The sequence below is a fragment of the Pongo pygmaeus genome, chromosome 2, assembly GCF_028885625.2.
Source record: "Pongo pygmaeus isolate AG05252 chromosome 2, NHGRI_mPonPyg2-v2.0_pri, whole genome shotgun sequence".
In the NCBI taxonomy this organism is placed as follows: domain Eukaryota; kingdom Metazoa; phylum Chordata; class Mammalia; order Primates; family Hominidae; genus Pongo; species Pongo pygmaeus.
Genome location: NC_085930.1, coordinates 150552658 through 150568278, shown reverse-complemented (window position 1 = coordinate 150568278; position 15621 = coordinate 150552658). Strand labels below are relative to the sequence as shown.

The 15621-nt window shown below is 42.0% G+C and overlaps 1 protein-coding gene across 1 annotated transcript; it reads left to right on the top strand.

Moving 5' to 3' along the window:
• Window positions 1-10058: 10058 nt before the first annotated feature.
• Window positions 10059-10402, top strand: LOC129032633 (non-histone chromosomal protein HMG-17-like). The gene has a single exon (XM_054480221.2). The coding sequence runs from the start codon at window positions 10063-10065 to the stop codon at window positions 10333-10335; it is 273 nt and encodes a 90-aa protein (XP_054336196.1). The 5' UTR covers window positions 10059-10062; the 3' UTR covers window positions 10336-10402.
• Window positions 10403-15621: the final 5219 nt, after the last annotated feature.

Sequence of the window (15621 nt, the reverse complement as noted above, 5' to 3'; positions counted from 1 at the left end):
AAGAAATAATTATACCTCCCACAAATGGAAAAGTGGTAAAATATATTCCTATAAAGTGCTTTTTTCACGCTTAAAAAAGCTAAATTTATAATTATGACATTGAAAATAACCAAAATCCATTTACGTTTTGAGCTAATGACACTAAAAGAGTTATAGAAGCATGTTAGAGAGTTTGGCATGAAATGAGTATTAGAAATAGCAAAGCACCATGCAAGCAGACTGTAATGCACTTCTTTAAATCATAGGCAAGATTGAAAGAACTAAAGAATGTTACTTACCGGGCGCGGTGGCTCACACCTATAATCCCAGCACTTTGGGAGGCCGAGGCAGACGGATCAGGAGGTCAGGATCGAGACCATTCTGGCTAACACGGTGAAACCCCGTCTCTACCAAAAATACAAAAAAATTAGCTGGGCGTGGTGGCGGACGCCTGTAGTCCCGGCTGCTTGGGAGGCTGAGGCAGGAGAATGGGGTGAACCCAGGAAGCGGAGCTTGCAGTGAGCCGAGATCCCGCCACTGTACTCCAGCCTGGGCGACAGAGCAAGACTGCGTCTCAAAAAAAAAAAAAAAGAATGGAAGTAGTTAACTATTTTCAACTCGTTACAAATATAACTACAGGTTAGAGGAGACCTAAAATACTGGTAGAGTTGATAACAGGCTTTTTCATTTAGGTAAGAAAGAAAGATATTTAGAATGAAACAAAACCTGTCCGCTTCATTTACATTATGTGTGTGCATGTATGTGTGTGTGTGCTAATAATAAGCATGCTTTGATAACTAATTACCTGGCACACAAAGAAAACGTGGTAAACAAGAACATTATGAAATAGTGTTTCAAAGATATTGGCTGCTGTCAAGGATTTGTAGTTTGTGTATGTGTGTGTATACATATATATATATATATATATATTTTTTTTTTTTTGAGATGGAGTCTTGCTCTTGTCGCCCAGGTTGGAGTGCAGTGGCTCGGATCTTGGCTCACTGCAACCTCTGCCTCCCGGGTTCAAGCAATTCTCCTGCTTCACCCTCCCAAGTAGCTGGGATTACAGACACACGCCACCACGCCCAGCTAATTTTTTTATTTTTCAGTAGAGATGGGGTTTCACCATGTTGGCCAGGCTGGTCTCGAACTCCTGACCTCAGGTGATCCGCCCGACTCAGCCTTCCAAAGTGCTGGGATTACAGGCATGAGCCACCACGCCCAGCCTGTAGTTTGTATATGTTTAATGGTCATTAATATGACTTTCATATTTAGTGCTTTGTGGTTTTCCAAATAAGGATTTAAATACAAATATATAATTCAGTAAGCAGTTTTGAAACGCATGACTAGTTCAGTATAGTAACTAGGTCCAACAGATTTCAGTTTGGTGAAATTTTTACATTCTACTCCAAAACATGGAAGCTATTTGTTTCTCTGATACATGGTAACTTGAGCATTACCTGGAAAAGAAAATCCTGTGTGTACTGGGAACCACTGGTCTACCAAGTATGAGCAGATAAAATTTAATTACAGTTACATTCTCTGTCAGTTTATTTTACTCTAAGTTTCTCCTCTGAAGGAGAAGTTACTTTGCTAGATAAAATACAGAATGCCCACCTAAATTTAAGTCCAGATCGATGATGGATTTTTTTTGGTATACATTCCATACAATATCTGGGACATAGCTACTCCCCCAAAATTATTCTTGTCTGTCTGAAATTCAAATTTAACTAGAAATCTTGTTTTTGTTTTTTTGGAGATGGAATTTGATCTTGTCGTCCAGGCTAGAGTGCAATGGCGCAATCTCGGCTCACTGCAACGCCTGCCTCCTGGGTTCAAGCGATTCTCCTGCCTCAGCCTCCCAAGTAGCTGGGATTACAAGCATGTGCCACCACACCTGCCTAATTTTTGTATTATTAGTAGAGACAAGGTTTTACCATGTTGTCCAGGCTGGTCTCGAACTCCTGACCTCAGGTGATCCACCCACCTCGGCCTCCCAAAGTGCTGGGATTACAGACATGAGCCACTGCGCTCAGCCTATTTTGTATTTTTATTTGCTAAATCTGACAGCCCTACCTGTAGAGGATACTTAGGAATTCCACAGTGATAATAATGACCTCTTATAATTAACTAAGTCCTGGGCCCTGTACTACTTGCATAGTGTGATTTATTTCTCAATCTTTACAAATACCCTAATGGGGAGTTACTGTTTCCCTAATTTTGTAAATGAGGGAATTACATTTATAAAATCGTACTTAATTTTGTAATTAATTATCTAATTACAATTACTGAAATTAGAGAAATTAACTCATCCGTGGCTAAGAAGCTAGCTAATGACAGCACCTGGATTCAAATACCCACCTCTCCTCCACCACCCAATACCATTAATACCTCCACAGTAGGCCAGGCAAGGTGGCTCATGCCTGTGATCCCAGCACTTTGGGAGGCCGAGGAGGGCGGATCATGAGGTCAGGAGTTCAAGACCAGCCTGGCCAACATGATGAAACCCCGTCTCCACTAAAAATACAAAAATTAACCAGGCACAGTGGTGGGCGCCTGTAATCCCAGCTACTCAGGAGTTTGAGGCAGGAGAGTTGCCTGAACCACGAGGTGGAGGTTGCAGTGAGCCTAGATCATGCCACTGCACTCCAGCCTGGGTGAAAGAGCAAGACTCTGTCTCAAAAAAAAAGGCAGAATGTTGAGTTACTGAAGCTGGGTGTGTGAAAAAAAAGAAGAAACTTTTTTTTTTGAGACAGGGTCTTGCCCTGTTTCCCAGGCTGGAGTGCAGTGGTGCAGTCATGGCTCACTGTAGCCTCCACCTCCTGTACTCAAGTGATCCTCCTGCCTCAGCCTCCTGAGTAGCTAGGACTACAGACATGCCACCACACCTGGCTTATTATTATTATTATTATTATTATTATCATTATTTGAGATGGAGTTTCGCCTTGTTGTCCAGGCTGGAGAGCAGTGGTGCAATCTCGGCTCACCACAACTTCCACCTCACAGTTTCAATTGGTCAACTGATTCTCCTGCTGCAGCCTCCTGAGTAGCTGGGACTACAAGTGCGTGCCACCATGCCCAGCTAATTTTTGTATTTTTAGTAGAGACAGGGTTTCACTCTGTTGGCCAGGCTGGTCTCGAACTCCTGCGAACTCCTGACCTCATGGTCCACCCACCTTGGCCTCCCAAAGTGCTAGGATTACAGGCGTGAGCCACCCGGCCCGGCTACGTCTGGCTAATTTTTATTTTATTTTTGTAGAGATGGGAATCTCACTATGTTGCCCAGGCTGGTCTTGAACTTCTGGCTTCACTTCAAGCGATCCTCTTGAGTTGACCTCCCTAAATATGGAATTACAGATGTGAGCCACTGTGCCTGGCCAAAAAGAAGCTTTTTATGTGAGGGAGACTAGCCCCTTTAAATTATCAGGCCCAGAGAGGCATTGAAATTAAACACAAGGAATGAAACTCCTCCTTGAACTAAATCATTATCTCTTGAAGCCCCTTCATTTCTGTAAACCAATGCATTCCTGATGAACAACTTTTGCAATTGTCCCTTTCTCCTGATTCATCCTTTTTTCTTTAAAAACTTGAGCCTCTCCTTTGTTCCCTGAAGCACTCGCCAAGACAACCTGGAAATGTGTCCTGGGCTGCACTTCTCAACCTTGGCCTAAATAAACTCTCTATATTAATTTTGCCTAAGCTTCTTCCTTTTAGGTCAACAGGTGATGGGTACATGAGGTTCATTATACTGTATTTGCTTGAAATTTTTCATAATAGAATGCTTTTAAAAATTGGAGCAGATGTGAAAAAGAAATTGGGGACAAAGGATGGCCAATTTTCCTGATACACATTTTTGTGGTTCTTTTATTTGAAAAATAACCAAAAGAAGGTATAAATTTGGCTAGGCGTAGTGGTGCATGCCTGTAATCCCAGCTACTTGAGAGACTGAAACCCAAGAATCACATGAACCCAGGAGGCAGAGGTTGCAGTGAGCTGAGAGTGAGACTCAGTCTCAAAAATAAAAAGAAGGTATAAATTTAACACTTTTAAAAGGAGATATTTTAAAAAGCTGACTTCATAGGAAACAGATAATTCTGGGGACATAAGAGAATTTTTCTTGTATTCTAAATAGTGACCACAGCAAAATCTAAGCTACTTTATCCATAAGATAAGTTGATTATATATATGTAATCAACATATAGATGTGTATGTATAGATCTATATACACACTCATATATATACACATACATATATATTAGGCACAATCAGTGACATGAAGAAAATCATTGGAAATTAAAAATATAATTGCTAAAATTAAAAAATCAATATAAGGACTGAACGGAGCGGTCAATGGAATCTCCCAAAGCGTAAAGCAGAAAGACAAAAGGAAATGAGAATATTTTTAGAAGTCCAAACACATAGAGGGCTAATCCAGGAAGGATGCTGTTCAACTAATAGTTCCTGGATTGACACTTTATGTGTTTTCAGAAGAAAGACAAGAAAATTCAGGGGAGAATATAATGAGAGAACTAATAGAAGAAAATTGCCTAGAGGTAAGAACAGGAGTCTTCAGCCTGAAAATGTATGCCGGTGCCAGGCATAAGAAATAAAAATAGACTCATACTTAACCATAACCTTCTGATTTTATAGTACAGAAAATACTAATAGAAGATCCTGAAAGCTTCCAGAGAACAAACAACAGTCCAACTACAATAGAACAAACGTCTGAAAAGCACCAGTCTTCCCATTGCACTCAGGGCCAGAGGACAGTGGAGTGCCACCTTTAGAGGAATAAGTCTCAGAATACCATACCCAGCCAAGCTGCCACGCATATTCAGACATGTCAGAACTCAGGAAACTCACGTCTCATAAAGTTTTCCTGGAAAAAAAAAAATCAATTAAGAGCGGGCCAGTAAAAAGACAAAGGAATCCAAGAATGAGAAAAACTTGGGATCCAAGAAAAACTGGTTCTAACCCAGGAGTGCAATGTCGGGCAGGCCTAGAATGACAGCTGTCTGGGAGGCCAAGCGAGCAACTGGTTTCCAACAGAGAAGAATGCCTGCAAGCAGAAAGTGGAGTCCATGCCACGGAGTGTGGGATTAAGAACCTGGATAAATTTAGTCCTATGATGAAGGCATGTGCTTCTTTTGTTAAGAAGCAAAATGAAAAGCAATGGAAAACAGCAGAAAATTATGTTCCAAATATAAAGCACACTAATAGAGTGTTTGAAGATGTAATCATTCAACCCTGATGTTTGGTGCATCCTCTTTCTAGTGGCATAGATTAGTGATAGAGATTTACCTTTTCTAACTGATGCACTTTGTTCTGCTGTGAATCCTATTTACATAATCAAAACAATATAATTGCAGTTTATTGACTTTAAATACTTAGGATCAGCAGAATGACCAGTCATAGAGCACAATGTCCATGTTGTAAACTCTGACAATATAATGGTGGTGGAGCTGACAGAAGGCAGGAGGTCTATGGAGAAGAGAGAGTTGAAGGAAGATGTGGAAATGTTCATTTCTTTTTCATACATAATAGGAAGTTTAGAGATCCTATTTAAAGATAGTGGGCCAGGTGCAGTGGCTCACACCTGTAATTCCAACACTTTGGGAGGCCAAGGTGGGTGGATCACTTGAGGCCAGGAGTTCGAGACCAGCCTGGCCAACATGATGAAATACCGTCTCTACTAAAAATGCAAAAATTAGCCCTGTGTGTTGGCGCACATCTGTGATCCCACCTACTCAGAAGGCTGAGGCAGGAGAATCACTTGAACCTGGGAGGCAGAGGCTGCATTGAGCTGAGATGGCACCACCACACTCCAGCCAGGGTGACAGAGTGAGACTCTGTCTCAAATAAATAAGATGGTGGAGCTGGAAGCAGAAGTTTTAAAATTGTAAATATCACCAACAGAATAAAAAAATAATACTATCATTAACAAAATATAAATGAAGGATAAAGTGGAGCAACACACAAGTAGCTCATTTATCATATCAGAGACTTAATAGTGTTTGGAATTGACTAATAGAAAAATAGGTATATAAGCATGTTGCTTAGAGCTAAAGACAGAGCAGATGAAATAAAACTGGAAAGGACTGAAAGATCTTGGATATTTTTCTGGTGGGATAGAGGCAGGATATGAGTACTTTTCATTCTTAGTCCTTTTGTACTTTGATTTTTTTTAATTGTGTATATGTTTTATTACTTTGATAGTTTAAGTGGTTGGGGAAAATGCACTTAAGCTGGCTCCTCCTATTATAAACTCTGAGCCCCACAATTCCTAACTGCATACTTTTTTTCCTCCTTAAAGATTTAAGTTCATGCCTGTAATTCCAGCACTTTGGGAGGCCGAGGCGGGAGGATCACCTGAGGTCAGAAGTTCAAGACCAGCCTGGCCAACATAGTGAAACTCTGTCTCTATTAAAAACACAAAAATTAGGCCGGGCGCGGTGGCTCACGCCTGTAATCCCAGCGCTTTGGGAGGCCGAGGCAGGTGAATCACCTGAGATCAGGAGCTCAAGACCAGCTTGGCCAACATGGTGAAACCCTGTCTCTACTAAAAGTACAAAAATCAGCCGGCTGTGGAGGCAGGCACCTGTTATCCCAGCTACTCAGGAGGCTGAGGCAGGAGAATCACTCGAACCCGGGAGGTGGGGGTTGCAGTGAGTGGAGGTCATGCCACTATACTCCAGCCTGGGCAACAGAGCAAAACTCGGTTTAAAAAAAAAAAAAAATTAGCCAGGCATGGTGGTGGGTGCTGGTAATCCCAGCTACTTGGGAGGCTGAGGTAGGAGAATTGCTCAAACCCGGGAGGCGGAGGTTGAGTTGAGCACCATTGCACTTCAGCAAAAAAAAAAAAAAAAGTTATTTAGTAACGTAGTAACAGGATAAGAACATTTAAATAAATCGAGTTACTAGCTACTAGGTGAAACCAAATGAAATTTTGACCCATGAAGATAGCAATTTCATATCATTCAACTTAATATATGCTCTTCTCATTAAAAAGTATAAATGGGGCCAGGCATGGTGGCTCATGTCTGTAATCCTAACACTTTGAGAGGCTGAGGCAGGAGGATTGCTTGAGCTCAGGAGTTCAAGACCAGCCTAGACAACATAGTGAGACCTCGTCACTGAAAAAAAAAGTATAAATGAAGCCAAAACCACAGTAGCTATGGACTCTTATGTACTATATATTTAGTATTTTATATTGATTTTTCCACCTAAATAAAAATATAATTTTTAAACCCCACAGAGCTGTGTCAAAAACACAAAATTATTTTTAATTGTAGAAGGGATTAAGATATCAATCTCCAATGAGTTTTGATTTACTTTTGATTAATATTTCAGTTACAGAACAATCTGCAAATTTAACTCAAATTTGAAATATTATTATTATTTATTATTATCAAGCAGCTTCCTGAGCCAGAGTAGGCTTGCACAGACTCCCTCAAATGTGAATTTTTTTTTTTTTTTTTTTTGAGGTAGAGTCTCGCTCTGTCACCAGGCTGGAGTGCAGTGGTGTGATCTCGGCTCACTGCAATCTCTGCCTCCTGGGTTCAAGTGATTCTCCTGCCTCAGCCTTCTAAGTAGCTTGGACTACAGGCACGTACCACCACACCCAGTTTTGGTTTTGGCTTCATTTATACTTTTTTTTTTTCAGTGATAAGTTCTCGCTATGTTGCCCAGGCTGGTCTTGAACTCCTAATTTTTGTATTTTTAGTAGAGATGGGGTTTCACCATGTTGGCTAGGATGGTCTCCATCTCTTGACCCTGTGATCTGCCTGCCTTGGCCTCCTAAAGTGCTAGGATTATAGGTGTGAGCCACCGTACCCGGCCTCAAATGTGAAATTTAAAATGAAGGTATCTATTAAATTATCAGGCCCCTTGGGCCTGTAGTATTCTGAAATAATGCATACTACAGTTTTTCTATTTACTTCTTTTGTGAAGAGCACTGACTCAAGATGGGCCAGAATGAATTTCCTTCTGAAAGGGCAAAGCACACCAAAGAATGATGTCTTATGCTTCATCATTGTTTGTTTTTGGTTTTGTTTTTCCTTAAGTTGCCTCTTGAGATTTATCAGTTTTACAGCATCTTGAAGGTATTTGAGTCTCAAAAGTTAGCCCTAGGGCCAGGTGCAGTGGCTCACACCTGTAATCCTAGCACTTTGGGAGGCTGAGGGGGGTGGATCACCTGAGATTGGGAGTTCAAGACCAGCCTGGCCAACATGGTGAAACCCTGTCTCTACTGAAAATACAAAATTAGCTGAGTGTGGTGGCATGCACCTGTTATCCCAGCTACTCGGGAGCCTGAGGCAGGAGAATCACTTGAATCTGGGAGGCAGAGGTTGCAGTGAGCTGAGATTGTGCCACTGCACTCCAGCCTGGGTGACAGAGTGAGACTCTGTCTCAAAAAAAGAAAAAAAAAATTAGCCCTAGGCTTTTTTTTTTTTTTTTTTTTTTTTTGGATAAAACTCAGATGCTCTTGCCAAATTTGAGGCATTTGATTCCCTATTCAAGAATCCTTCAAAAGTCTTATCATCCTAAACTCGACAATTTATTTCTGATTGTCATCATTGAAGAACAATTTATTTCTGATTGTCAGCATGAAGAAAAGCTACCAAGGATGTGTAGATTTTCATTCACATTATGATTCTTAACATGGTAGTATGTTAAGCATGTCTTACCCACTCCTAGATCTTCAGGGAAGGGTTCCCCCAGATGAGTTGGTTTAAGCCCCTCTGTTCATGGATGAGGAAACTGAGGCCCAGTGGGGCTGAGAAACTGAGTCTACACAGAAACTCAATGAGATGCATAAAATGAGACCAGAGTGCTCAGCTCCTGGTGAGGCTTTCTTTCTGTTTTTCTGTGCTGGTTTTTTTTTCTTTTTCTATTTTTAACCTCACTGTCATGCAATATGCCCATGTACTGTGCCATTTCTTTAACTCAGAAACTCACTATCAAATTTGATCAAGATTTTCAAACTCTCCATACATTAAATACCAGTATTTTTAAAAAATTACCCGGGCTCGGTGGCTCATTCCTGTAATCCCAGCACTTTGGGAGGCCAAGGTGGGCTGATCACCTGAAGTCAAGAGTTCCAGACCAAACTGGCCAACATGGCAAAATTCCATTTGTACTAAAAATACAAAAATTAGCTGGGTGTGGTGGTGGGCCCCTGTAATCCCAGCTACTGAGGAGGCTGAGGCAGGAGAATCACTTGAACCTGGGAGGCAGAGGTTGCAGTGAGCCAAGATTGCGCCACTGCACTCCAGCCTGGGTGACAGAGTGAAACTCCATCTGAAAAAAAAAAAAAAAAGTCTAAAATATACTTTTGTAAACCTGAAAAATCATGATTTTTTTTTTTTTGAGACAGGGTCTCACGCTATTGTCCAGACTGGAGTGCAGTGGCATGATCACAGCAGACTACAGCCTCAACTTCCCAGGCTCCAGTGATCCTCCCACCTCAGCCTCCCAAGTAGCTGGGACTACAGGTGTGCACCACCAGACCGGGCTAATTTTTTTTTTTTTTTTTTTTTTTTTGTAGAGATGGGGGTCTTGCCTTGTTGCCCAGGCTGGTCTTGAACTCCTGAGCTCAAGTGATCCACCTGCCTTGGCCTCCCAAAGTGCCCGGCCAATCATGATTCTTTAGATAGTCTATGATTTTAAAAGTCCCTCATTGGTCCAGAATAATGAAGGTGAAGAAAATACTTTCCATATCCTGGAGTCTAGGGCATCCTTCTATGAATAAGGAAATGTAGCCTAAAAGAAAAGTAGGACCTATCTTTTTGCATTCCATCTTTATGTGAACAAAGATGTCTCACACATAGTGATCAGAACTCATTCCTTCTATTCCAACAAGTCATGGGCTTCTGGTGTGTCTCCTAGACAATGCTTAGGCGAAAGTTGGAGCAATTCAAAATTTGAATTCAATTTCCTAGTTGCCAGGATTGTGTTATCTGATTTTATTAAGAAATAACTGATGGAACAGTGTGAAGAGGCGAGAAAGACCCCCAGATCAACCAAAGCCTGCACCCCGCTGGATCCCACGCCCCACGCCTACGTCCCGCCAGCGCTGCCACCATGCCCAAGAGAAAGGCTGAAGGGGATACTAAAGGAGATAAAGCCAAAGTGAAGGACGAACCACAGAGAAGATCTGTGAGGTTGTCTGCTAAACCTGCTCCTCCAAAGCCAGAGCCCAAGCCTAAAAAGGCCCCTGCAAAGAAGGGAGAGAAGATACCCAAAGGGAAAAAGGGAAAAGCTGATGCTGGCAAGGAGGGGAATAACCCTGCAGAAAATGGAGATGCCAAAACAGACCAGGCAAAGAAAGCTGAAAGTGCTGGAGATGCCAAGTGAAGTGTCTGCATTTTTGATAACTGTGTACTTCTGGTGACTGTACAGTTTGAAATACTATTTTTAAATCAAGTTTTATAAAAATGCAGAATTTTGTTTTACTTTTTTTTTTTAAAGCTTTGTTGTTAGCACACAGAACACTTCATTGTTTTAGGGGGTGGGGCATATGTCCCTAACAGAATGTCTCTGAAGCTGGATTGATGTGGGGAAAACACCTTTCCCTCCTAGTTTTGAGAGACTTCCTCTTGGCTCCCAGGAGGAGGGATTCCCTGACTTTGACACAGATGGCCCCTTGGCACAAAAGCCTTGTGGCATGGAAAAACAAATTCGTTTTTGTGTCCTCTTCTCCCTTTCCATCTTTCAGCATAGGCTTAACTCCCTTAAACCCAGACATCTGTTGGGACCTGACCCCCAATTATTGGTTACCAGTGTGTGAGGCAATCTGGACTTTCCGGTGATGCCACTGAGATGGCACCCCTCAAAAGAGCAGTGGTTCCGTTTCTAGATTGTGGACCTTCAGATAAATTCTGCCATTTGCATTTCACTTCCTGAAAGTCAGGATTGACTCGTGAAAAGTTGTTAAACAACATGCTAAATGTGAAATGTCAACCCTCATTCTATACTCTTCCCATTGAGAGCATCGAATGAAGACTTCATTGGGTTTTATAGTGGCTTCCTGAGTTTTGATAATCCATTAAAGAAGAGAGTTTGAAAGTTGTTGTAGGCCGGGCGCGGTGGCTCACACCTGTAATCCCAGCAGTTTGGAAGGCCGAGGTAGGCAGATCACAAGGTCAGGAGATCGAGACCATCCTGGCTAATATGGTGAAACCCTGTCTCTACTTAAAAATACAAAATATTAGCCGGGCGTGGTGGCAGGTGCCTGTAATTCCAGCTACTCGGGAGGCTGAGGCAGGGGAATCACTTGAACCTGGGAGGCAGAGGGTTGCAGTGAGCCGAGATCGCACCACTGCGCCACTGTACTTCAGCCTGGGCGACAGAGCAAGACTCCGTCTCAAAAAAAAAAGAAAAAACAAAACAAAACAAGAAAGTTGTATACTGGTAATGATTGTCTGCCCATGTCCTGCCTGAAATACCATGATTGTTTATGGGAAGTATCTTTAATAAAGCTGGATACAGTTTGGCTTGGGGAAAAAAAAGAGAAATAACTGACTTAACGTTATTTAAATAATTCCTTTTCCTTTCAGTTTGACATTTTGTTTTTAGTGGAAAATAATCGTGTCAGAGAAGTGACTATGTTCTTTGAAACAGGAACTACCTTTCACAATCTTATTAAGAAGAACATGAGGGAAAATTTAAATGTCTAGGCAATATCACAACAATATTTCCTAAGAGACTTGATAATGTCTCCAGGGGCATGGGAATTCAAGTTCCTTGATTCTAGTTATTGTGTTGCAACTGACTCACTCTAAGACTGTAGCTTAATTACTTTTACACAAATCACTATCTCTAATGCATTGTGTACAAGTACATAACTCTACCTTACTGGGAATATTATGAGGACAATTATCTTTTGGTTAAATGTTGGTTTGGGAGTTAAGAAATACCCATGAATACATATTATGTTTCAACTACCTGCAAATCACATAAGCTTGTATTAGTCAATGATTTTTCTATAGCAGAAAACAGAAAGCAAAATTAAATTGACTTATACAATAAGGGAATCAGCTGGGCATGGTGGCTCATGCCTGTAATCCCAGGACTTTGGGAGGCTGAGGCAGGCAGATCACTTGAGATCAGGAGTTCGAGACCAGCCTGGTCAACATGGTGAAACTCTGTCTCTACTAAAAATACACACACAAAGAAATTAGCCGGGCATGGTGGCAGGTGCCTGTAATCCCAGCTGCTTGGGAGGCTGAGGCAGGAGAATTGCTGGAGCTGGGGAGGCAGAGGTTGCGGTGAGCCAAGATCACACCAACTACACTCCAGCCTGGGTGACAGCGTGAGACTCCATCTCAAAAAAAAAAAAAAAAAAAAAAGGAAATTTACAGGGATGAATATTGCTGAAAATTCTGGAGGTTACTGGCTTCAGGAAAGTTTTGATCCAACGCCCCAATGATATAAATAAATCCTGAACTCCTGCTTTCCATTTATTGGTTTCATCACCTCAGGGTTAATTTCCAGAAGCTTCAGAGCTTACATGCTTTCAGGTTCAAATCCAGTAGAAAAGAGAGACTTAGCATTATCGATAGCTTAAAAAAATTTTTTTGAGGCAGTCTTGTTGTGTCACCCTAGATGGAGTGCAGTGGTGTGATCATGGCTCACTGCAGCCTCAACCTCCTGGGCTCAAGGGATCCTCCCACTTCAGTCTCTTGAGTCCAGGTGCATACCCTCACACCTGGTTAATTTTTAATTTTTATTTTATTTTGAAGAGATGGGGTCTTGCTATGTTGCCTAGGCTGGTCTCGAACTCCTGGCCTCAAGTGATCATCTTGCATCAGCATCCCAAAGTGCTGGGATTACAGATGTGAGCACTGCCCTGACTTGGGTACTGTGTTCATCCTAAACTAATCATTAAAGACCAGACAGATAGAATGTGTTGATTGAGTCAAGCCCAACAGGATCTAATCTTGACCTTGCGGGTGGAGTCAGTGCCCCTTAAATACATCATGCAGAAATTTGGAATAGTGTTAAGAAGAGGGAAGGCAAGATAAATCCTACAACCTTCTATTTATAATATTTATTTATTACTTTAATTTTTTGAGTTGGAGTCTCGCTCTGTTGCCCAGGCTGGAGTGCAATGGCACGATATCAGCTCACTGCAACCTCTGACTCCCTGGTTTAAGCGATTCTCCTGCCTCAGCCTCCCGAGTAGCTGAGATTACAGGCACCTGCCATCACGCCCAGCTAATTTTTTGTATTTTTAGTACAGACGGGGTTTCACCATGTTGGCCAGGCTGGTCTTGAACTCCTGGTCTTGATCCACCCACCTCAGCCTCCCAAAGTGCTGGGATTATAGGCATGGGCCGCTGCGCCTGGCCACTACCTTCTACTTAAATGCCTTAAATAACTAGCATTTCAACCTAGAGTCATTCATGCATTTGTTAACTCATTCAACAAACATTTTTTCAGGATTCACTATGTGCAAGGTCTCGACTCCATTTCCAGGCTCCTCTTTAAGAGCAAGCACCAAGAACTTGTCCTCAGACTGAAAACAGAATTATGAGAGAGATTAGGAAAACAGGTTTCCCAAAAACTTCCATATTTTTAGGCTGGTTCCTTACATTTTCAGGTATCTAGGAAAGGAAGAAAAACAGCCATCCACCTTCCCACACACCCTACCCAAGCACATCTCCCTGATGTATTTCTATCATTCACAATTTAGGGAGTTATAGACTCCTCCGAACCTATTCACAGCCTCACTTTAAGCCTCTTGGGCTATATATTCACTAAGATCCTTTCTGGATACAAGATATACAATGATATTGTGATTTGACATTGACATTTAAAAACAGACTCTTGTTTTGTTTTGTTTTGAATGTCCAAGGAAAGATAAGCACATTCTACATCTTGAAAGAGATCATCCTTTACCTAGGTTAAGAAGAGGGGTAATTAGAGCATTTAGTGGTTGGACTTAGGTTTCCACGTGCCACCTAAGTCCTATGTGGAGCTAGATCAGACAACTCAATCTCTCTAGCATGTGGGTTATACAAAATGAGAAAGAACAGGAAATGCTCATATATATTTTGGATGTTGCCACTGGCTGAGCAGGAAGCTGCAAGAGAGATAACAGATGATTAAGGCCTCTCCCCAGGCTCATTTTGGGAAAGCAGCCTTTGGGAAAACACGTGTAGAAAATGAGAGACAAGTACAACTGAAATGCTTCAACCATGCTTTGTCCGTGTCTGCCGTGTTTACAAAGCATTCGCATTCTGAAATAACCAGATGAAGTTGCTCCACATCCAGAAAGGTCCTGGTGATTGTACAGTGGCCTGGTATTAAGCACAGCTTTTTTTTTTTTTTTTTTTTTTTTTTTTTTTTTTTTTTTTCCTAAATCTGTAGCCCTGAGAATAAATCCATTTGTATTTCCTTTTCTTGGGGAATGAAATGTTCTAGTGCTCAACAAGATGTCCTGATCCTCTTCGTGTAGGCTTTGGTGCTTGCTCCAGTGTCCCGGGTTGAGGGCAGGCACACCTAAAGTAAAGGTAGAAAGTGAGAGAAGAACTGAAAAAGGGAGGCCAAGTTGGAAAACTCGAGAAAGACAATAGCAGGCCTGGGGACTCAATTTGGAAAATGATAGGAAGTAAAATGTCCTTTGATTCTCACCAGGATTCAACTCAAAACCACAGTAAACATTTTAACAGGAGTCCTATACATAGTGCTGAGGGAGGAAATGGCAGTACAGTACAAAGGTGGGATGTTATTTCTATGACAAATGAAAGTTGGCCACCAAGAAACTCAAATCCTAGCTTCAGCCTGCATCTTGGCCTCGTGTTGTGCTCTGTGGGACATTCCCCAAGAGTACGGCTTCTGAGCTGACACAGCCACTTGCTGCCTGTGGCCTTTGGGGATGGACTGTCACCAACAGGCTGGTACTAGCAGAGATTAACTTCCTTTTGTGGTTCCCAGATTTACATGTAGAACTGATCCTCAAACTGTTACTTTGGAAGTTAGAACAAAGTGTTGACTTGCCAAGTCTTTGTAAAGGGGGCTTAGTTACATGATGCCCTTCAGGCACTTTGGGCTTCTTAGATGTGCCAGTCTTCTAAAGTGAATGTGTTTTGATTTCTGGGGTTAACTTCGGGGTTAGAAGGCGGGTGCACACACCAAACAAAAGGCTTGTTGTCTTCATCATTTTTTTTCCAGGGACCCAGGAAATAAAGGGGTCTTCTTTTCATAGCAGTAGTCTGTCAGTCTTTTCTGGCAGGAATTGAGATTCTGAGGAAGCAGTTAATATGTCTGGTGCAATAAATGTGACTTGGAAATTTGGCTGTCTCTTAACTATCCCCACCTCCTCTCCAGGCTCAGCATTTCCTTCAACACTGGGGTCAATGCTTAGGATAGGGTTGGTTTGACTCTATACTGCCACTGCCTTGGCCTTGGTTTCCAGGTTTATAGTAACTGGTGTCTGCCTTACCTTCCTGTTCCTGGCTGACCCCTGCTCTGTTCCTAAGTCCCTGGTAATTACAGTCCCCTCCCAGTTTCTCAGTGAGGCGGTTGTTCTCTGTCCCCTCCAGTAACTAGATTCGCCTGACCTGGAGTCCTAAACTCCTATGCCTGAGTCATTCCCATATATCTCAGATGTCCTTGGCATAGAATCACTTGTCCACT